The 24,466-nt window shown below is 38.4% G+C and overlaps 1 protein-coding gene across 3 annotated transcripts in view; it reads right to left on the reverse strand.

Moving 5' to 3' along the window:
* PLXDC2 (plexin domain containing 2) overlaps positions 1 to 24,466 on the reverse strand; it is a 227,599-nt gene that overhangs the window by 41,853 nt on the left and 161,280 nt on the right. For all 3 annotated transcript variants that reach the window (XM_088150418.1, XM_088150415.1, XM_088150414.1), the window contains exons 5-7: positions 14,526 to 14,648; positions 10,912 to 11,030; positions 6,791 to 6,890 (exon numbers count right to left, since the gene is read on the reverse strand). In XM_088150418.1, coding sequence (XP_088006544.1) covers positions 6,791 to 6,890; positions 10,912 to 11,030; positions 14,526 to 14,648 — 342 coding nt within the window. The remainder of the gene's footprint in view (positions 1 to 6,790; positions 6,891 to 10,911; positions 11,031 to 14,525; positions 14,649 to 24,466) is intronic.

The raw sequence follows: 24,466 nt of genomic DNA on the forward strand, positions 1-24,466 counted from the left end.
CTTCAAAGTGATGAACTCTCCTTCACTGGAAGTGTTTAAACCGAGGTGGGATCTGACATGCTTAGTAATGGATTCCTGCACTGGGCAGGTGGTTAGACTTGATTATCTTCTCCCAACCCTTACAATTTGTCAGTATGTATGTATGTATGTATGTATGTATGTATGTATGTATGTATGTATATTTGTATATATATGCAACTGGTTACTCTCCTTAAATTACAAGGATAATAAAATGACTAAAGTTCCTTTAGTTAACACAGCTCCTTATGAATTTTCTTCCTCAAATAAGATGTAGTAGCAGGGAAGGGGAGACAATGTCCCAAAAGATATTTCATAGCACAATCTTATCCATGTCTAGACAAAAATCATTCCAATACACATTACAATGGGACTTATTTTCAGGAATCTTTTTTCTATTATAGGTTGCAGGAAAAGTTTGGGGGCCTTGTGATTGCTGGGACTGAAGCAAACAGGCCCTAAAATGCCCTGGGGATACTTGCTGTCTTTCTGATATCCCCTATTTTCTCTTTCTGATATGCTCCATCTTTCTCAAGACAGGGAAGGGATACAAATCAGTTTTCAGATTACTCCATTTATCTTTTACAAAGACTTCTGAAATTAGCCCAAGGCTGCATGAAAAAGCTGAGAGCTACTTATGAACTGAAATCTGCTAACTTCTCACTACTCTGCCTTGTTCCAACTTGGTCAATGAAGGAGTTTTGTTTTGCTAAACTAAACCAGGGGTTCATCACACAGGGGCTATCTATACCCTCTTAAAATACTTCTTGCATCTTGCTTTTGAGCAAATTTAGAATTCAGCAGCTTATAGCTAACCAGCGCACCCTCTGTTTACCTTTCCTAATTTCTTAACACTGAAAGGTTCAGCCAAAGTGACAATGCCATCACTTTTGTTTATGGTTCATTTGTTTGCTTTTTTGGACCAAAGGACCAACTTCTTCTTCAGTCTGGGCTTCTGGCTTCTGGAACTGGCAAGAGTTCACTCAAAATACAACTCTTCACTGCCTCAACTTGGCAAACGCACTGTATGGACAAGTCACTGGGGGAGAATATGTCTTCCCCTTTTGGCAAGAAAGCTGTTCCAATCCAGCCCAAATTAGCATAGTCTCTGTCCACTTGTTCCTGCCTTGTGCTTTTGAAGCTCCAAACAGCTACCAGACATTCCTGGGTAGAAATTTAGTCCAGAAGCTTTTTAGTTGTACATTCAGATTGGCCTGGTAATGGTTATGTTTTCATATAATAGGCTGTTAACCCTGAGACAAACAGAGTGGGGAGCAGAGATAATGCTTTCACTAGTGGGGTTTACAAGAGCTGGCCCTAAACTAAACAACAACTGAATTAGCTGGAAGACAGCATGCTCACCCATGATGGGAAATTAAACATAACAATTTTTGAGTTTGTCCCTAAGCTACATCCTCCCAATACATGCCTAAGAAATAAGGTAAGAACCAGAGCTTTTCTCTATTATTCTGGACGTAGAGGGTTTTGCGAGTGTAGGAACTGTTTTCATAGTTTTTTTAAGTACAAGAAACACTACTGTCTGCTTGCCTGAACATATTGCCACATCTTCCTTCCAGACACTGAGGATCACTATTCTAGAAGCTGGCCATATTTCATTATGTACAGGTAATCCTTGCTTAAAAACTACAATTGTGACTGGGAACTCTGCCGCTGTGACATGCACAAATGGCAATCGTGCAACTGTGGGATGCTGCAACGGTCATAAATGCCCACCAACTGCAAAGCACCCGAATCTTGATCACTTGATTGTGGGGACACTACAATGGTCATAAGTGCGAGGACTGGTTGTAAAATTACTTTTTCAGTGCCATCATAACTTTGAATGGTCACTAAACAGGGCAGTTGTTAAGTGAGGACTACCTGTACTTGATTTTGGTCCCATTCTTCCTCCAAGAAGCTCAGAACAGTTAACATGATTTCACAATAAATGTTTCTCCCACATTTGACCCCCACCATAAACCTGAGAGCATTATTTTGAACTTGGGTCAACCTAGTCCTAGTCTCACATTCTCAGGAACAGATCAGAATTGCTCTCCTGTAACTTCTATTCTGGCAAATAAGAATTGCTTCCAGGTTTACTTTCAGACTGAGATCAATCGCCTGTACTAAAAGAGGCCATTTCAAGGGACAGCAACACAGAATTGATATTGCATGAGATAATGAATGCTTGCATTGTTATCCTATGTCATTATCCAGAAGTCAATATATCAATAAACAACTGACATGACAACCTACACTCTAGAATTTCCTTTTATTTAACAAAATCCAATGTGGTTCTCATTTACACAGGTTGGTGGAAATGGTAGCAAGACTAGAATAAAACTAATTCACTTTTTAGTTCTAGTTCTTTTGCACTGAGCAACATAGAACTTTGCTTTGGTGTCCCCCCCAACCCACCCTGTTCAACAGTCAGTTGTCATTCTGACATAAATTATAATACTATATCATCATCATCCCCGCCTACCATTTACTCTGCCAAGCACTGGCTGCTTAAAACATTTGACTCAAAAGTAGTGGAATAAATAAATGTTATTTTGGTCAGTGGTTCTTTCTATGGGATAGCTCTCCTTTGGGTGAAGATATGAAAAGACCACCACTTGTGAAGAACTTTGAAAGCAAACAAATGCTTACATTTATTTTTAGTAAGATAGCTTCAGGAATATATACACTATCTCAATGTGTCTTACAATGAGTTATGATGCAAAAGGATCAACCTTCTTGTAATGCAGAAGAGAAAGGGATCATTCTTGTAATAAAGTTTTTATGTATTTTTGCTCAAAATTGAAATTCCTAATATGCATACCAGTTTGAACTATGCTCATGAGGACGTGTATCATCCCGATAGAAAACAGTATCTATAACAAAAGCATAGCAGGACAATTTCTGAAGGTGCAACAGTACAGGTTTGGCCCTCAAGCCAAGAATTTATTTAAGTTTGCCACTGCCCTCTTCCTAGGGCTGAGTGTTTGACTGGCCCAAAATCACCCAGCTGGCTCCATTCCCAAGGCGGGACTAGAACTCATGGTCTCCCGATTTCTAGCCCAGTGCCTTTAAGCTCTGCATCTCTCACAGATACATTACACATATAAAATGGCAAGGTTCATGGGAAGATGCTTCTTCCCAAACACACACACACACACAGGAGAGATATCACAGCCTAGCAGCTTATCACACAGCTGATGATCAAGCTGTGAGTGTGCTATCATGCTTCCCAACCTCCTCCTTCTCTGGCAGCTTGTACTTTGCTTGATTGATACCTTACCAGTAAACTAGTCTGAGATTGGCGGCTATATAAATTGAATAAATAAATAAAAAAAAATAAAAACATTATTGCTCCATATCCCAGAACAATCATTGTTTAGTTGGGTGATTAGTGGCTGCCAGGGTCTATGCGCCATTGGAGAAAATGACTGTTTATTAGGGAAAGCATGCTATGGAACAAGCTTCTCCAACATGGCAGCATTTCCTCATAGCTGCCCCATTAGGTTGTTTAAATGAGAGCCTGGCAATCATGGGGGAAAACCCAAGAAATGCCGATGGTCATGTAGAAACCTTTCCCAGTATAAAGGCTGAAGTGGCAAGGCATGGGAGGAAACAATCTCAGGCCAGGCAGAGTTACTGGAACAAATGTCTCTGGCTCTCAAGGCTGGGGAAAAAAGTCAAAAAGTCCATTGAATTGGAAGGGTGGGAGGAAATGGCATAGGAACAGGCAGGCAGGGAGGCATACATACATGTGTGTGTGTGTTGGGCTTCATTTCTGAGATGTGCAATAGGCAGCTCTTCTGCGTATGCATTACTTCTTTCTTGTTTGCAGTAAAGCTACTTATCAAGCCACAACAAGCCTGTGAAGTTTCTGCTGTTAGCTAGCTATTGAGTTTTTGAAAAGTCTAGATCTGTTGCCATCCCTGGTGTGAAGTCAGACTGCAAGCCAAGGTAGACTATCCCTGTCTGAAAATGATGAAGGATATTTTGTAGGTGCTTGCAGAGAGAGACTAGAATTGGTGGAGATTAGAGTGAACATCTTGCATTCCAGTTGCACAACTTGCCCAGGATACAACACCCAATCTATCATTCCTTCCTTGTATTGCAGACATCTGTATAACACAACACTGAGAAGAAGAACCATGTTTATTGCAATGATCTTTGGGTGCCTGTTTTACAAGGAAGAGGGATCCTGAACAACGGAAAAGCAAAGATTTTTATAGAAATTGAAGGCTGCAAGGTGGGAAATCCTAAGGATTTGATTGGCTAGCCAGTTGGGGAAATTAGGGGAGGTCCTTGTCAGTGTACCTGGGGTGAGTTCTATTGTTAGGCAAAGTGGGCCTTTCAGGAGGGCAGCAGAGCTGAGGAAGCCCATTGTTAAAGGAGATGGACTGTTGAGGTCATCAGCTGATAAGATGGAAGCTTGGGGTTACTCTAGGTTGCAACTCCCTTGTAAGGGTTACCCTTGGGTTGCACTGTGCGTGGGTGAGGATGCTTCCATTCTTTGGTTTAGATGGGATTGCAGGGGGCTTTGTCTGGGGCAGGGATGGTCAGTTTGGGTCTAATGGGATTAGGCAAAGAGAGGAGCTGGGTTTGACCTTGGTCATGTGATAGAATGGGTTGGTGAAGGCCGCGCTCGGGGAGATAAGCATTCCCTTAGCCCCCAGAAAGAGCGTGGGAAGATGAAGAGGATGAGACTGGCATCACCCTAAGGAATTCGCAGTGATTGCTTGCTGGCTTGGGAAGTTTAGATTCAGTCTGGCAAGATTCTGTCTTGTAGGTGAAAGCTAATAAATGCTATCGAACTGTATCGGTACTGTCTCGTGGAGTTCTTTGGGCTGAACCTGACAGCTCATACCCAAAAGATGGAGGGGGGGAGGGTGCGCTCACCATTTGGTTTGTTAGGTTTATTTTTCCCATTACACTAGAAGACTCACCAAAATAAATAAAATAAAATAAAATAAAATAAAATAATAAAATAAAATAAAATAAGGCACAGCTTCTGGAGAAGCACTGTCCCAATGCTGAATTCAACCAATTAATGCTTTGAGGCCAAAGGTGGCTTTCCCCAATCTGCTACAATTTCCATTATCTCCAGTAGAATGGTCAGATAGGAACTAATAGTAGCCAACATTCTTTCAGCACAGTGCAAAACTAACAAAAAGCTAGTAAAGCTTTTTTTTGGTGTTCATTTACTATTTTTGAAAAGATATAACCAGCAAGATTATATATTTTCTTAATGAGAAACTAACATAAAATCTCTGAACTGAAATTTGATTTATTTTATCAAAAGAGCACTATATTGGGAACAATACGTTTGTGTGTCTGTATGTATATAGACATACAAAAATATGTTTGTTTTGCCAAAAATAATGATTAATGCACCTTTTCTTGAACTGTACCTCTCAAAGGAACTAAAGCCAACAACTGGCTTCCCACACTTTATAAAAGCACTCATATATAATAGGAAATGCGTTTAATTTTCACAATCAGGAAATTGTGGGATTGTAAACTACCTACCTTCCATTTCCTCTGCCCTGGCCTCTCCCTTAGACATCAGAATTTTTAGAATTGCTATTGCTGAGCTGAATTTGCATTAGGCAAGACAAGAGCAAGATTGTATATTTTGGTTTTAGGAGCATGCATGCTGGGTAGGTAATGCCAAACAGACGGCTAAACGTTCTGGGGGATTGTGGGATCATGAACGCAAAGAGTGTTCTCACTCCTCTCTGTGATCTGTCTTTTGGACTAGGTGGAAAAAAAAGAGGTATCCTTGGCTGAATTTAAAGTGTAACACACCTTACTGCGGTAGTATAATTGTAGCACAGATGAGATAAATTTCATGTTATAAGTTAATATGCCAACATAATTTGACACCAGTATTTATCAGGTACGGTGGTCCATAGTGCTAAAGTAAAAGGAGAACTTGGGGAAAGGGACTAAGTTCAAATTGTATTACTAAATATAAAACTGAAGAACTATTGCAAAGATGATATAATCTAAGTGTTCTTAACCTATGGAGAAATGCATTTCTTAATGATGAGAGACTGGGCCTCATTAGTACTTAGAGAGGAGATCATAAGAGAATTTCAGGGCTGTAGGTTAAATTGCAAAGTAAAACAAAAAAGCCCAAAACCAGAAGGCAACTATTCCATACTGTTGCTAAGAAAATGATATGGACATGTCCCTGAGGACACAGGGGTTGAGCTCAACTTAAAGGAGTCTTTAGTATTAACAGTAAAATAAAGGATATACTGTGCCATTTATTCTATATGTACTCTTAGAGGAAAAAAACCCCCATACCAATGAACAATCATGATTGTATGAGCACATGAATATAGTTAAATTTAATCTCCCTCTAAGCTTTCTTAGTGGAACAAAGAAATTGCATATATGAAATCCTACAACAGTAGAATTGCCATTGCATGGAATTTTCTTCAGAATAAGTGACTGTCCTAAAAACATGACTTGATATTCTTTTATCCAAGTTCTTTGTTGTCCCTTCAGTAGAAATAACCAATATTCCTGCAAAATGGCTGTTTTTCAAACAGAAACAGAATATCTTGAGGAATGTTTTGAATAGCTGACAAACATTGAAGTAGAGCCACAGTGGGAGTTATAAGCCAAGTAAAGTTACATTTAAATTAGCGAGCTGAACCTAATAAAACATCTAGTTTTGTTTAGTTAAAACACTCTTTTAATCTCTTTTCCTCTTGCACATGGATCATGTTGGCTCATGCTAATTCATTAGCCTGTATTAACGACATACTGGGAATTTGCTGGATCCTGTGAACAACCACGAATGCATCTGACAGCCCCACTTTAACAGGATGATTAGTTGAGCTTATCTGGGTCACTGAGACAGGAATCTGCCAAAAAAAGGGGAAAAAAAGACAGAGTTTTTCAAACAGTCTATTTCTGATTGTCGCTATTTATCAATAAAATGTCATATTATAAAATCTAATTGGATGCTGAACAAGGTTCACACATGGCAAGCCAATGCATTCAGACCTCACAACACTGTTGGCTCCAGGACTGGCGGGATTTGCAAGAAAGGCCCAGCAGCCGCATTCTTCTTAGGCAAGGCACTTTCTATACTCCTCCTTTGATCAGTGAAGGTATATTTTCCAGCTATTGATGCTTTCTCCTTTCCCTCCTCCTTACTACTAATTTCTGGCTTGCACGAAGGTAGCTAAGAAGAACATCCTCCTTTTTCTTTCAGTAGTCAATAGACACAAATGGTGAGCTAGCAGAATATCATAGTGAAGAAGAAGTGAGGTCTTCTCAGAGAACCCCCTCCTAGTCTTGGGTCCTTGGGAAATGCCTAACAGTGCCAGCTTCTGATATTGGTCCCTGGGAACAAGCTCCACATCATTCTTGCTGCTTTTTGCCCAAACAGTACCCACCAGAGAGAAGGGGGAGGGCATGTGGAGCCTACTGCTCCTCCTGATTCTAATCATCGCTTTCATGTTCAGAAAAGGCAGGTGAACCAACTGAAAGAGTGCTCTAGGGATTTGCAGTGTACCCTAGCCAAATAGAGAATTTGACAATTGCCCAGTGATGCCAACCCATGATATGCATGGTGATATACCTTTCCACATCATACAGACAGGATCTTACCTTCTTATTGCTATAAATGTACAGCTATTTCTATATCAGTACATGTACAAGTTGGTCTCTATGAAAGAAGCAAACAATGTGGAAGGTGGTATTTTTTTCAAAGAGAGGTCCACAGCTACTAAATTATACTTAGAGACATGTATTCATTTAGGCAATGTGAAAATTTGGCTGACTTCTTGAACTGAATATGGACTGTAGTCCAACCATCATTATGGCTCACAGATCATTCAGTAATAGAAAGGCTCCTGGAATGTGATCATGGTCATATTGGTTAAGGATCATCTCCTGTAATGGTATGTGGGAATGACCTTGGGAGACAGGAGGAAGAGCCACAGATTGGACAACCAGCATGTACAAGTTATCTCAGACCACAGAAGGAGAGGGGGTGTGGGAAGTGTTTCAGAAGGGACCTTCCCTAGGTTTATTGAGAGTAAAAAGAAAGGAGGGGAGAAATACTTTCAGTCTTGCAAGATTCTGTTAATGTAACCTTACAATAAAGATTGTAGTTGTGTTTCTTGTCTGGATTATTGCGAAGGGCTAATATCAGGCTCTTCCTCCTGTCTCCCAAGTTAATTCCCACATACCATTACATGCCCCTTTACTTGCTACTGGGGTCTGCTTTTATCAGAAATAGACTTTATTATAGCTGTATTCCATGGATTTTCTATACCGCATTAGTTGGCTTTTCAAGAAAGGGAACATTCATTTGGAGATGAGAAAACAATACACAATAAACAAATGCACAATGAGATCTGATTTGGGGCTAATATTTAAAGTTTTGGCTGACCTGCTCACCAATTTCATGTAAGTACTTCAGCAATTATGTTTTCTAGCCCACCATCTTTAGACGTCCCTATCAATTCACTCTAGGAACAGAGCTCACAATACCTTAAAATGCAATGAATATTTTCCTCAAACAGTTTAATTTGCTTATTGTGTAAACAGCTTTCTTTTTAAAGCTGCTTTGTAAATACCTAATAGAATTCTGCATGCAAAACCACAGAGAAAGTACATATGATAGGAAATGAATTCCATTTCTGTTACTGAGTATTTTATAGAAATTCTGTTAATTCTGGGAAAGAGCAAAACAATAACCCATTTGGGCTCCCTGGGTGAAGGGGGATATCAGTCCTTGCATTTTAAACTTCCAAGAGGAGGCCTGTTTTGAAATGATTTGCTTCTCAAGATTCTTTTAATGTTGGAGTAAACAATACAAAGGCTTTAAGCTGTGCTAATGTTCAACAGTACAACTGTTCCTGTGTTTCTTTCCACATAAAATTAATAAAAGTCCAGTAGTAAGTTTCTTCCTTACATTTTTTCTAAATTTACTTAATGTGAAGGCTTTACCTGCTCTTTAAGGCAATAACGAGACCTTCAATCATGTAAAAGCTGTTTGCTGCATTTGCAGAATGTGGTGGAGCTGGAGGGAGGTAAAAGGACAACATAGAAACTAGCCATGGAGCAGAGAGCAAAGAATATCTTCTGCTACATGAAGTGAGCAAAACAAAAATGTGTAATGTTGGCTTGTAGGATTAAATGGCCCAATTTCACTGTTATTTTATGCCATAATATAATTATAACTAAGGAGACATAAAAGCTACATTCAGATATCCCTACAACCTGTTTGTAATTATTAGGACATACTTTGGGCTCATACATTTTTCCTTCCCACATGAGAGATGGAGATTCAAAGCTTCTAGTCATAGTTGGTTCCAAACCAGAGCTCAGCCTAAGTGACCTTTGGAAATTGTCCATCAAATTGAGCAGGCACATGGGATGTAACGTGGGAGATTGCTATGAATTTCTTTAAGGGGAGGAACTATTCTCTAACAATTTTTCAAGGGCAGGATTCCCAAACAGTGGTAATAGTAGTATGGCTTAAAAAGAAAAGAAGAGCCTAATGAGAGGTGGTCTAGCCCTAAGGTATCTCTGGGGATTTAACTGAAACTTATGAAGCCAAGGAGGCTGCAGACTGCTGGACAGAGGATTCTTCAATAAAAAAAACAGGACACTTCTTGGCCATCTTGTAATTAAATAAATGTAGAATGTCATCTCCCAAGCAAATTCTCTTCCACCAAATTGAACTAGTAGGAAAAAATGCAGACTATTTCTATCTGGCACTATACATTTTCCTTGGTTGTTTAAGTGGAAACCAATTTATATTAATAAAAGTTCCCAAATCAGAATATCAAACCATGGTTTGATCCAGTAGTTTAGTCCAATTCCTTATCCCTACCTGTTTGCCCATATTCATTCCAGGATCACTTAGAAACTTCTACTACTACTGCTGTAAAATCCAGGTAGCAGAAGTGAAAAGCAAAGATGTTTTCTCCCCTCCTTAACATAAAAATGCTTTATGTTCACCTTCTAAAGCTTTATGCTGTTATCAGATTTATTTATTCCATTTGCATCAAAAAGGGGAGGATGAGGAGACCTGAAGCTCACTGTGGCATATTATCACCATTGTTTGATGCTTGTGGCGATACTTGAGTGCATCCATTTTATCCTCCCTGTCAGGAATGAAAATCCATAGTTGTTTCATCCAATTTAAATTCCCCTGAGCAGAATCAGGTATGTGCTAGCGAATGAGATCAGAGGATGCAATGTGTTTCAAGACTGAATTAGAAGCAACTGCCAAAGGGTAGGTTGGAGCCAAACCATCAGAGCCGGAGGGATCAAGGCAGGAACAAAAAGTATGGAATGTTCTAATGTAATGTTACATTGTCACATGGACAGTCCCACATTCTTTATTTTCTATCAAAACATCTGCTGTATGTTTGATTAGGCATGTGGACAGAAGATCACACAGTGGAGCCAGGCCAAGCATGTACATAAGACTCATGACCAATGGCTACTTTTGACCTCTGATGTCTTACATCAACAGTGGAGAATCTGAGGCTTTCTAGTTGTTGATAATCTACAGCTCCCAGCATTGTTTACAAATGGGCATGCTCATTAGGGATGCTGGGACTTGTAATTCAGCAACAACTGGACGAGCGCAGGTCACCCACCTCTGTCTTCAATGGTTATGCCTAATACACAAAAGATAGACTTACCTTCCACTACACCGCACAGTACTCTTTTCCTCTTACAGAAGCTAAGTCTTTCTACTTTACAATAGTATCCATCTGTAAGTCTTAGAACTTAGAAGCTAGAGGATTAACGATCTAGGATTTTTACCACAGAAACCATTTTATTTGATTTTATATTGATATTTTATTACATGTTATCATCCTGAAGTGAAATCATTCATCACCCGATCAAACTCACCTCTTTATAGCCAAAAATTATACGGCCATCATTGAGAAGAGTTGCCTGAAAAGTGAAACTGCCCAGATTGTAGTTATCTTGTAGATGTACGTGATCCCATTGAACAACTAGTGCAGTGCCTGTCAAGTTGGGAAAAAGAGACTAAAATACTGCAGGAAAGTATATGATTGCAATTGAATAGATTAATTCAACTTTCACCAGCTTGGTACCCTACAGAGTTGCCTAGACTTCCAGAATCTATTGTCAACATAGCCATAGCATATCAAAGGCACCAGGCTTGAGAAGACTGTCATCATATTACTACAAGTCAACTGGTAATTATCTTCTAAAACAGACATTATACAGGATTATATTATACAGGTTATACCCTCTTATGCAACAGTAAACAGAATGAAGAGATATACAGTTTGGGGAATATTAGTTGATAAGAAAAAGAATGCAACATTTTCTAAACAATTTATGAAGAAATCAATTCCCAGTGACCTTCTAGAAGTACTGGAAATAACATTTTCTGTTTAACAAAAGGTACTATGCAGGTTCAGGGCACTGTCAACTGAATGACTAATGTGCAAAAGAGCCACAGCACTAACAACTATTGTACACATTCATTACACTTCTCTGAAAATAAACACAAATGACAAGTAATATGTAATTCAATATGGTATGAAACAACTTTGTCCTAATTAGATTTGTATATCACCTTTCCTTTAGGAGTTCAAGGCTCACTCTAATATACTGTACTGTATATATACTTCATAGCTCCCAAGGATCTATAGAAGCTTCTTATTTCTTGCAGAGACCAGACAACTCCATTGCAAAAGAGTCTGAAAGCTCTGATTCTCCAGAAATGTTTATTGCAAAGCATATTGTAAACCTATAGGCTCCATGCATCTACTAGGGCTAATAGTGACTACAAACCTATCCACTATGCATTTGTCAAGTTCCTTTGAAAGCAATTCAGGGTAATTATTATTTCTGCATCTGTTAGTATTAAATTCCATAAATGCTATGGCAACTAAAATTGTAGTGTTTAGTCATGAAAACCTACCTCAAATGAATAAATATTATACAGTTGGGATTAGAAACACCAACTACATGGAACTATCTGACTAACAATCTGCTGGCCTTACAAATGGTAAGATACCAAGGAATCCTCTGTTGTTGAAGAATAATTGCCATTTTGACTCATGCTTTCCTACAAGTGCCCAGCTTGGTGGCAGCAGGCAGCTGATCTTGAAAAACAAACAAGGTTGTACCTGGCTAATATCTGGAGGAGAGACTATCAGGAAACCCCAGGTTGGTTGGCTGGGCTAGAAAATCACCTTCTTCCCTCCCTCTAATGAACTCTGTATAGTTCCAGCTACAAAATTGGATTTTGTTTTTGCACCTTACAATTTTCTGTCAGATACTTGACCTTTGAGAGCTGTAGATAAAGGGAGGGCTATTCAAAAATTATATAGTACTGACACTTCAATTATCTTTAAGAGGTTTATTAACCTCAGGCATGCTCCCTGTCTCTATAAAATATGACACAAAGAAAAAAATATGTTCTTATTTCATTAGTGGATATGTAGATAGTACCAAAGTAGTGGATATGTAGATAGTACCAAAGGAAAAACCTATGGATTTGCTTTTTTTAACAATGTTAACAGAATTGTTATATAATAGCTAAGACTTTTATAGCTTTGATGGTTTATAATAATGGACAATATATGCCAAGAGACTCTACGAGCAAAGTTTTAACTAAACTAAACTCTTATATGCAGAGGAATAGCTAATTAAATGTATTACATTTCTAAGAGCTACAGTGGGGCAAAAAAGTATTTAGTCAGCCACCAATTGTGCAAGTTCTCCCACTTAAAAAGATGAGAGGGACCTGTAATTTTCATCATAGGTATACCTCAACTATGAGAGACAAAATGGGGAAAAAAATCCAGAAAATCACATTGTCTGATTTTTAAAGAATTTATTTCCAAATCATGGTGGAAAATAAGTATTTGGTCACCTACAAACAAGCAAGATGTCTGGCTCTCACAGACCTGTAACTACTTCTTTAAGAGGCTCCTCTGTCCTCCACTCGTTACCTGTAGTAATGGCACCTGTTTGACCTTGTTATCAGTATAAAAGACACCTGTCCACAACCTCAAACAGTCACACTCTGAACTCCCCTATGGCCAAGACCAAAGAGCTGTCGAAGGACACAAGAAACAAAATTGTAGACCTGCACCAGGCTGGGAAGACTGAATCTGCAATAGGCAAGCAGCTTGGTGTGAAGAAATCGACTGTGGGAGCAATAATTAGAAAATGGAAGACATACAAGACCACTGATAATCTCCCTCGATCTGGGGCTCCATGCAAGATCTCACCCCGTGGGGTCAAAATGATCACAAGAATGGTGAGCAAAAATCCCAGAACCATACGGGGGGACCTAGTGAATGACCTGCAGAGAGCTGGGACCAAAGTAACAAAGGCTACCATCAGTAACACACTACGCTGCCAGGGACTCAAATCCTGCAGTGCCAGATGTGTCCCCCTGCTTAAGCCAGTACATGTCCGGGCCCGTCTGAAGTTTGCTAGAGAACATTTGGATGATCCAGAAGAGGATTGGGAGAATGTCATATGGTCAGATGAAACCAAAGTAGAACGTTTTGGTCTAAACTCAACTCATTGTGTTTGGAGGAGAGAGAATGCTGAGTTGCATCCAAAGAACACCATACCTACTGTGAAGCATGGGGGTGGAAACATCATGCTTTGGGGCTGTTTTTCTGCAAAGGGACCAGGACGACTGATCCGTGTAAAGGAAAGAATGAGTGGGGCCATGTATCGTGAGATTTTGAGTGAACACCTCCTTCCATCAGCAAGGGCATTGAAGATGAAACGTGGCTGGGTCTTTCAGCATGACAATGATCCCAAACACACTGCCCGGGCAATGAAGGAGTGGCTTTGTAAGAAGCATTTCAAGGTCCTGGAGTGGCCTAGCCAGTCTCCAGATCTCAACCCCATGGAAAACCTTTGGAGGGAGTTGAAAGTCCGTGTTGCCCAGCGACAGCCCCAAAACATCACTGCTCTAGAGGAGATCTGCATGGAGGAATGGGCCAAAATACCAGCAACAGTGTGTGAAAACCTTGTGAAGACTTACAGAAAACGTTTGACCTCTGTCATTGCCAACAAAGGATATATAACAAAGTATTGAGATGAACTTTGGATATTGACCAAATACTTATTTTCCACCATGATTTGCAAATAAATTCTTTAAAAATCAGACAATGTGATTTTCTGGATTTTTTTCTCCATTTTGTCTCTCATAGCTGAGGTATACCTATGATGAAAATTACAGGCCTCTCTCATCTTTTTAAGTGGGAGAACTTGCACAATTGGTGGCTGACTAAATACTTTTTTGCCCCACTGTAAATGTTACGATCAATATATATTTTTAATGCATTTTACTGTTTTTAGCCTTGTCGTACACTGTCCAGAGTTGTCTGTGGTGACATGGGTGGCTATATAAAATCAATCAATCAATCAATCAGTCAATCCCAATGTGTAATTTCCTACAAAGGAAAACAAACAGCATCTAAAGTAAAAGTAATCTGAACAAAAATATTCATACCTACCATTATCAAAATACCTTACAGTTGAGTTTCTTGATACACTGGGGTCAAAATTGGCCATCAAGGGTGCAATATACTGTGTTGCTGTTAACATCTGATGCACAACTTCTCCTGTGTAGATAAACCCTGTAAAAAGGGAACAAACAGCAAAATCACATCAGTTGTCACTGAAAAGTTAAGACACGCCAGACTTAATTAGATGCTGCCAGAGTGTCAAAGAGCTTCACAAGGAAAATTATTAGCTCTGGCCTTTATGAATGAATCATAGAATTGCTAAAAAACACCAGGAGTGGGGTGGGGAAAAGAAAGAATATAAAAGCCAACAGAAGGATAAATCTTGATAGGGAAAAAAATCAACTTCAAATATTAGCAAAGTATTTTAGGGGAGGGTTTGTGAACATTAACCACTTTGGAAAGATGGGAAAAATATAAAGACTGCTGAGACTATTACACAGAATGGACAATTCACAAGTTTGATTGCCATTTACCATGTGAAAACAACCATGAATATTGTGGCACATTAAAGAGTAACATATAGCACAACCTTTTGCGAACTAAAGTATACTTTATTATACAAATAGGCTATTACACTGAATTGACACCTATCACATACATTATTATGTATGTGTGTACTGCACAAGGATTTAGAATAGTGAAACTGTAGGAAAATGAAGTGCAATGAAGTACAGACTGGGATAATTACATTAAAGCAAAAATCATAATTTCGGTGACTATTCACAAACAGTATAGAAGATATACTATGTAGGCTTTCCCCTATAGGTTTTCACATTGTATTCCTATTTTTAATGTTGTTTGTTATACTTCTATTTTAAAAACTTTTTAAAAATAAGGCATTATGTTTATACTATATTTTAAGTGATTGTATCCTACCCAGAGAGTTCCCACTATTGGACAGTCTAAAATCTCACTCACTCATTCATTCACTCACTCTCCCTCACACATTTAAGTGGAGTTACAAGCCAGTTAGAAACACCAGACTGCAGAAGGCCAATTCTATACTGCAAGTTTCCCAGTCTGGTGCTCTGCAAACCCTGTTATTTTGATTTGTGTCAGATTATATCTATTTGCAGTTTCTTTCTAAAGCAGCCACATTCAAATGGGTGCCTTCCAGATGTGTCAGACCCATATTATTCCCAAATGATGCAACCTATAGGCAATGGTGCAAACTGTATCCACCAGGCAACAGGAGTACTGTAATTTCATCTTTAAATTCTATACCTTAGTAAATATCACATGTATGACTTTAACCTTTTTGTTGAAGAGAGAAAAATAATTACAAGCCCGTCATTGTTTCTGGGATCCAATGACAACTCCAATCAATAAAATTTGGAAAGCAACACAACACATATTTATTTAATCAATTTGTATGTCACCTCAATCACAAAAGCAACTTGAGAATTTTACTTGATGTATTGAATATTTTATCATTTCCGCTTACACACTGAATCAACCACAAATGTCAGCTAAGCAGATTCTTGAATAGATTTCCACAGACATTTGGCAAAAACTAGTTTATACTGTCTAAGGTCCAGTTTTCCAATAGTTGTTCTTGCTCTCGGTTGATTCAACAGGAGCCTGTGAAAGTGTTCCAAACCTAGAGTTTCCTAAACTATTTAATCTTCTTTTTGTGAAAGGACCTTGAAGCTCCTAGAAAAGATCTACAGCAATCTTCTTTATCCTGGTTCTCTTCAGATGTGCTGGAACTCAATTCTCACAATCCCTAGCAAGCCCATGCTAGCTGTGAATCATGGGAGTTGAGATCCAACAATTCTGAAGAGAACCAGATTGGAGAAAGCTGATCTACAGCTCGAAAAATATGACCTTGTGTTCTAAGTTGCTGGAGTCAATTAGTGTAATTGAAAAGTTAGTAAAAGGGGATTAAAAACTGCAGTATAGTTTTATAGAATAAGACTGGGAAATTTAAAGACATAATAATGATTTGCCCAGCTGCTGATATAAGTGCTTTTCTTACAAATGTCCTATGAATTAAATGTATGTCCCATATTATTCAGTGTACCTAGTGATACAGCTGGTGGCTTGTACTCAAATAACATACTGTTTTGCTAATAGCACTTGATAGTACTGTTTGTCAAAAGGCATCTACCCTGAAGATTGAAAAGCTACTTGTGATATGGCATGAATGTCATACACATATTTGAGAAATCCCACTGGATGTATTCAAGGTGTCAGGGATTCCCAAAGTAATGTTTTGAATTTTGATCAATTTTCTCCTCGTCCAGTTTTGGATGCCATCTCTTCTTAATACAGTTTTTCCTTCTTTATATCTATATACATTCAGTGGAGTCCAGTCCTCAATAAATTCAGGGAAGGGAGATAATCCATGGGTTGCGCACATCCTTTGTCCCTCAGCTTTCTCACAGCCATTACAGACCCTTAGAATTACATCTTATGTCATAATAAATACGTTAGGCTTTGAAGTGTAACAAGACTCTTTCTGGGTTCTTTCCCCCAGCCAACTTTGTACCTTGAAGCATAAGGTCCATTTGACTTACTCCAAGCTTTATAGATTCCTGAGCACAGGGTGAAGAAACCTGAGTAGGGGAGGATCTACTTTGTATTATTTTACTAGTAGTCTACAGTCCAACTACATAAGCCAAGCATAAAATAATGTACAATATATTATATTAGGCATACACTTAAAATAAAGGAATAGGTGATTCTAACAGGGGAGTGGGCATCAAAACGGCAGATGTCCTTCAATGTAAGCAGATTGGTGCCAAAAATCCTAACTACTCATACAAACTAATGGGATCAGAGCTAGCATGACTGATGACTAAAGAGATTTTGGAGTAATGATAAACAGTTTAGTGAAGATATTGACACAGTGTACATCTGCTGTGAAAAGGATCAACAGCATGTTAGGGATAATAAAAACGGTATTGAAAATAGAGATGCCAATATCATAATGCCCTTATATAAATCAGTGGCATGACCGCATGTAGAATGTTGTGTCCAGTGCTGGTTGCTGCACCTCAAAAATAATGTGGAGGAACTAGAGAAGGTCCAGAAGAAGCCAACTAAAAAGATCAAGTGGCTGGAGCAGGAAAGAGGATAGGTCGTGACACTAGGGGCTTTTTAGACTAGAAAGAAGGCAAATGAGAAGGAATGGGATTGAAGCGTACAAAATTATGCATGATGTGGACAAGGGCCAGCAGCATTTTCAACTTCGGAGACTCCTGAGATACTAGAACAATTTGTTAAATCCTTCAAAACTAAAAAACCTACTATTATTCTTTATAGATATTATTTGTTGTTAATAAATGAATTTGATAGGTAGATGCAAAGAAATGAGTGGAATAAAGAATTAGAGGTTCCTATATTGTCTAGACCAGTGTTTCTCAACCTTGGCGACTTTAAGATGGGTGGACTTCAACTCCCAGAATTCCCCAGCCAGCCATGCTGGCTGGGGAATTCTGGGAGTTGAAGTCCACCCATCTTAAAGTCGCCAAGGTTGAGAAACACTGGTCTAGACAATGGGAAAGTGTCTTAACGTCTATGTCAAGAGTGTCAGTGGACCTTAAACTATGACTTATACAACAAAAAATAATATTTTGAATTTATTGGACTCTACTATGTTTGAATAGAAAAGGTCTGTCTAAGACAGCATTTTGTTGGAGATGTAAGAAGGATAATGCTTCTTTTAAAACACATGTTTTTACAATGTCCTATACTTAATTTTGGGAGAAAGTAGTGGATTACATAAATATGTGCAATAAAAACTGAAATTTTCAGAAGATAATATTCTCTCGAATTACATACCTATTACATGGAATCTGACAACTGGACAATGTCAATGGATACTCCATGCCCTTACTATGGCCAAAAGACTGATATTGCAGCATTGGAAAGATAAATGTATGGCCCCATTTACTCAGTGGAGTGAAGACTTGATTGCACTTGCCACCTATAAATGGATTGCCTATAGATGTAGACTTTGTATGGACAAGTATAATGAAATATGGAACTCATTTATACAAAATACACTGGGTTAAAAATGAATGATAGTTATACAAATGTATTAGAAATGAATATATATGTACTTGAATAATATTTACATTAGGTAACTATATACAGTATTGTAATTGCTATAATGATATATTATACTTTTTTTCTGTTGTATTTTCTTTTCACTTTTTAAAAGCAATTTTTATGCATTTTTTTTTGAGAATGTATGTATCTGCACTATAATTATTTTTGTGTTTTCTTTCTCTTTTTGTTATTATTTTATAAGCAATAAAAAGTAAGTAATAAAATTAAACAATGCATGGTGTGGACGAAGAGAAGCTATTTTCCCCTTCCCAATTACTAGAATCAGAAGGTATCTAATGAAATTGAATCCTGCAAGAATCAGGACAGACAAAAAGGAAATATTTTTTACACATCACATAACTCAACTTTGGAATTCACTACCATTAGAGGTGGTGCTGGCTACCAGCTCAGCTGGCTTCAAAAAAGAGTTGGCCCAATTCATGGAAGTCATGAGGACCAATGGCTATTAGCCTTGGTGGCACTGTGACCGCCTCTGAAGACCATCTGCTGGGAGACTAGTGTGTTTCCTTGTCCAGTTAGTTGGCTACTGTGAGAACAGACTGCTGGGCTAGATGGCAAAGGGGTCCAATCCAGCAGGGCACTGCTTATGTTCTTACATATGAAGCTCAGAATACACTTTCAGTTCCATTACTGATCTCTGCTCTTTCAGACATGCCCACTCTTACTCCCCGCCTTAATCTTCAGCTACCAATCAGGAAAGAAAAAGAAAAAAGAAACAATTTTTATTGTATTTATGTATTTAGTAACTAGGAGACAGATAAATAAATATGATCAGCCATCCCACCAGTGGATCTGGAACTACCTTCTTCCCAACTTTCCTCTTAGCAATCACTGAATTTACACATAGATTGAAAAGCTGAGCATATTTTAGTTGTATGGTGGTTTTGCATCTACATAAGGCATATTTTGGTGAAGCAGCTTAACCTCAGAGTGGTATTTCAAGCCTACAGAGAAAACTCAGGCTGTTTGTCAAAGAAGAGACTCATTTTTTATAACTGAGACAGTGCATGGCAAAACCATATGTTAAATGCTTAGCTGATACAGGAAGTGCTTACTAAGCTGAAAAAGTAACTGTCTACCAGCAATGATTGCACAATGAATGGTTTTGTCCAACAGACACTTCCACCGGGCACAGATTATTAGGCTATTTGAGCATGCCAGTCAATGTGACTTTATGGGATAGACTATTATGCTGAAAGTCAATATTTGCAAAGAGTCCCTTTTAAAATATAAAATTTGAGGTAAACTCTTCCTTTTGGCCTAGAGGGTTCAAAGACAGCAATATTGCTTATGTAATAATAAAATATTACAGTGTCATAATGAAAATGCAGAGGTCAGCATAACAGGGTATAAGGTATTTACTCCCACTTGCTGAGGTCTTCAAAATGTGTAAGCTTTTCAGTTCTTATTTAAGCCAAACAAGTACCATACCTCCTCGACTAGCCATTTTTTCCCCAAAACGAATTCCAATGAAATTGAAGATGAAAAATACAGCAGAAGACAAGTAGGGGAAACTGAATCTGGCATATCAATAGTGACATATTTGTTATAATGCCAGAAACCGTATCTGTGGAAACTCTGATCAATATTATTCCACATGGCCATGGTTTAATGTAGTGTTTAAAAACTTTAAAGCAGAGTTGTTTTTATATGTGCTATATGGGTTTTTTGCTTCATTTTTCTCTTTTTTGTATCTTTTTGTTTTTCTTAATTTCTTTTTGTACACTAAAGTTGTAATAGTAATGATCATCATCGTCATCATCACCCCCCCCCATCCACAACTTGGCTTCAATTTGAGTCCACAAAATTCTCCTGCTACTTCCAGTGAGAAATGCTGAAAGAAATCCTTAGTTTTATCAACTATTCATCCACCTTAAAGGCTGACATTTCCTCTTTAGAGGGACAGCTCTTTATCACACATGCCTGCTCATTTCTTGTATCTTCATTAAAAGCCTTTTTTTTCCCCCTGGTCACAACAAAACCTGAAATTTGATGACCAGTGAATAGATACAAGGTCCTCTGTGGTGTATCATCCCACATCTGGAGAGCACACCTCAAAGAAACTCCCCTGAACCCACTCTACCGTCTTTTCAGCACCTTGCAAACTTTAATTTTCCCCATACTCATCAGTATATTTTAGAGTTGATTTTAACTGCTGGTTTGAGTCAGTTCTTTGTCCTTTGTTCCTGTGTATAACCCTGGAAACTTATGATGAAGAGTGGAACATGCACATTTACAGGACCCCACTGAATTTTTATGCCATATGATTCCTGCAGAGCGACAGCTGCAGTATCTATTTCTCGCCAGTGCCTGTGTAAGTAATGATACCATTTAAAGTAAATTAAATGCAAATTTTGGTGATTATAACCCAACTCATTACATTTAAGTCTCAACCCCTCCTTTTTTTGGGGGGGGGGTAAATGTGCTTCCAAAAAGACAAGATTCCACACTAAATAGGGTGTGGTACATAACCCATGTAATTTTGTGTTGGCTCACCAGTCATGTGATAATCCATGATGAAGAAACCCACAGAATGTCTGCAGCCACAGGAAAAAAGGATACATTATATTAGAGGATATTCCCCAAAGAAATAACTCAGATGCATCATAAAGAAGAAAAATAAGGAAATGTTATGTAGGATTTTGTTTGTTCTATTACACTTTTCACAATACTGATGAGGAGGATCTTGGGTAGAGTGATAAAATATTCACTAACTACATAATATTTCTATTCTACACCACCAATAAAATTGCACAAGCATGGAGAGAGAATACTGGCATAATGTTCTATTGTGCTTAAAAAAGGCAGTAACAGAAAACTAGAAATGCAGTAAATTATATTTTGTTAGACTGCTATTTACCAAGGATAGATCTTCATCTACAATAATTTAGCGCTGTGCAAATCCCTGAAGCTATGAAGCTTCCACACAGCTACTCTGAGCTCCCCCTGAGGTCTTCTGGGCAAGTGTCTTTTCATGATGCACATATGCGCCCAGAAGAGCTTGGGAAGATCTTGAAGCAGCCATGCTGCACTTTCAAATAGTTGCTTTATGACTCTGAGCATCTCCAGAGGGTGAAGTGCCTTATCAAGTAATTTGCACAGACTTAATATCTTCTAAAGAGACTTCTCCAATCTGGACACCTTTCAGATGTTTGTGCTTTAGGTCCCAGAATTCCCATCAATGGCCATACTGGCTAAGGATTTTTGGAGTTGACGTCCATACATCTAGAACAGTGTTGTCCAAACTTGGCCACTTTAAGATGAGTGGACTTCAACTCCCAGAAGTCCACTCATCTTAAAGTGGCCAAGTTTGGACAACATTGATCTAGAAGGTATCCAAGTAGTGAAAGGCTGTTCAGAATTAAAAATATTACCACAATTCCCATAATTTGATCATAGCTAATAATGTATGCTATTTTACACTATTGTTGGGGAAAGCAGTTTAGGACTCCCACTTCCAGGGTCTTTGAGATCAGCTGTGAAGATTTATGAGTCTTCTATTTTATTTAATTGACTAATACACAGATTTAGCAGGGACTGAATGGGGATCAGGAGCACAGGTAGGAAACAGCAGACCAAAGAAGCATGAATTAGCCTGAACAAGCTCTTAACCTTTTCAGCATTTTCTTCTGGATTTTTAACAAAAGATCAGTTATCCAGTTAAACCAGCTAGTCTTACAATGGATCAGAATTTATATTCAATCTTAGATAGAAATGAAGTGGAAAACTCCATTAGAAACCAAAATGATTGATTCCTCATTTTGTTTGAGATGTCAGCTTCTGCAAAAGTAAAAGTTTTTGGTAGTGACACCAACTAAAAGTAAAAGACCTTGGTAGTGACACCAACACACTCTGTAGTTCACATTACAATAGTATGGAAATTTCTTTCTTTACATTTTTTAAAGGAAAGTATATGATTGAGTTTTTGATCTGAGAAAGGCTGGCTTTCTATTGTTTGATGGTATGAAACTGCTAGAAAATTGCTGTGGGTAATTTCCAGTTAGTTTGCTCCCAGTCAATCCCAATATCAGGATCAGAGCAAGCACCCCCCATCCCTTCCCCAGTTCAGCTAGCAAAATATATAGCTTGATGTTTATTTGTTAAACATCAGCAAACATACAGAACACTTAACTAGCAAAATGGGACAACAAGGCAAAGCAGGGAGAGACATGAGTAACAGAGCAGAGGACTTTGTAAGCACCATCTACATTTTCAATCTCTATATATCAAAAGGCACTGAACTTTCCAGATCACTGGAAACAATGCTATGGGTAATTAGCATGGATGGTCCCAAAATAATTGGCCTTTATAACAGCAGCAGAATAGAGATGGAAAGTGGGACACCAGGTGATCTCTCTTCTATTCTGTATCATTACATAAACAATTTGTTGGGTGTGGATGATGTATCCAAGATAAATCTTCTGCCTGTCTTCTTCTGCAGAGTTGCGGAATGAATTAAGTTCGTGAACCGAGGTTCCACTGTATTCTCCCCATGCTTCCCCAGTCTTGTGCCCTCTAAATGGGTTGAGAGTATAACTTTTGGAATTCATAGCCAGCTTGGTCTTGTGTAATGATATATGCAAATCATATAGTTAAAAGTACAGTCAAATAGAAACAAATGAACAAATCATGATGTAGCTTGGACATCAATAGACTTACTTTATTTTCAAACCTAACTAGACTACTATAGTACAGTACAGGAAGTGGGAAAAATGCATAAAACTCTTTGGAACTTAACTAAAGTTTTCTTAAACAAACAGCAATGCTGAGTTTCCTTTGGAACTGCTAAAGGTTGCGGTAATGGACATTTAGATCCGGAATAGAATAGAATAGATAATATTAAAACTTCCATATCGAAAGGCTTTGTGACATAAATAATTCAATCTAAACAAGTGGAACTCCCCCCGCCCCCAACTATTAGCTTGATAAATGGAACCCGAATATAACTTGGAACATCCAGGTCTGTCATATTGTATTATATAGTATTGTTTTGGTGGGCACAAATTCTCTTTAAAAGTTGAGCATTCTGCCTTCCTTAAACTGGTAAGCTAGGTAGTTTGCCAGATGGGGTAGGGCTGATGGGTTTGTTGCAATTGCATTGCAAGAGCCAGTTTGGTCTAGTGGTTAAGGCTCCAGGCTAGAAAGCAGGAGGCTGTGAGTTCTAGTCCAGCCTTAGGTGTTAAAACTGGCTGGGTGACTTTGGACAGTCCCTCTCTCTCAGCCCAACTCACCTGACAGGGTTGTTGTTGTGGGGAGAATAGGAAGAAGAAGGAGTTTGTTTGCCATCTTATTTATAAAAAATAATAAAGGCGGGATTAAAAAAAAATCTAATTTTTTTCCCCCAAAAGTGTTCTTCCATTAACAGGCAGGGATTCATTTGGTCTACATCTTACCCTTCTTAACCCATCTTTGCCTTTCACTTTCAGTAATTCTTTCTTCCTTCCTCCAGGAGTATAAGTGGTTCTGTATCTGCTGAGGATGTTGCTTTTCTGACAAAGGCAGATCACAGAACAGCTCAGCCAAATAATCTGATATGAAGTAAGGGTAAACTATTAGCAAAAGGGAAATAAAATACACTGGGAATTGTGCCACGTATCTTCACTAGATAAAGGCAAGAAATGATTTGCTGTTGTTTGGTTTATTTCAAGAAGTCACCATCAAGACCAGAGAACCTACATAAAAACAAATCTATTCCACCACCGTTTACCCTAAAAAAATAAATCCAGTTCCACGAAACTAGTACTTACGAATATACTAAATATTTTGTATTACAGTATTGGTGCAGTTATTATTCTTTGTTGCACCAGTAAGGAATGTTAATTTGGGCTCCATTCCCACCACAGGCCTGAAAT

This window comes from Python bivittatus, unplaced genomic scaffold (assembly GCF_059951505.1).
Source record: "Python bivittatus isolate LINGU-HERP-01145 unplaced genomic scaffold, Pbiv_v1 ctg000610_np1212, whole genome shotgun sequence".
NCBI classification, from domain to species: Eukaryota; Metazoa; Chordata; class Lepidosauria; order Squamata; family Pythonidae; genus Python; species Python bivittatus.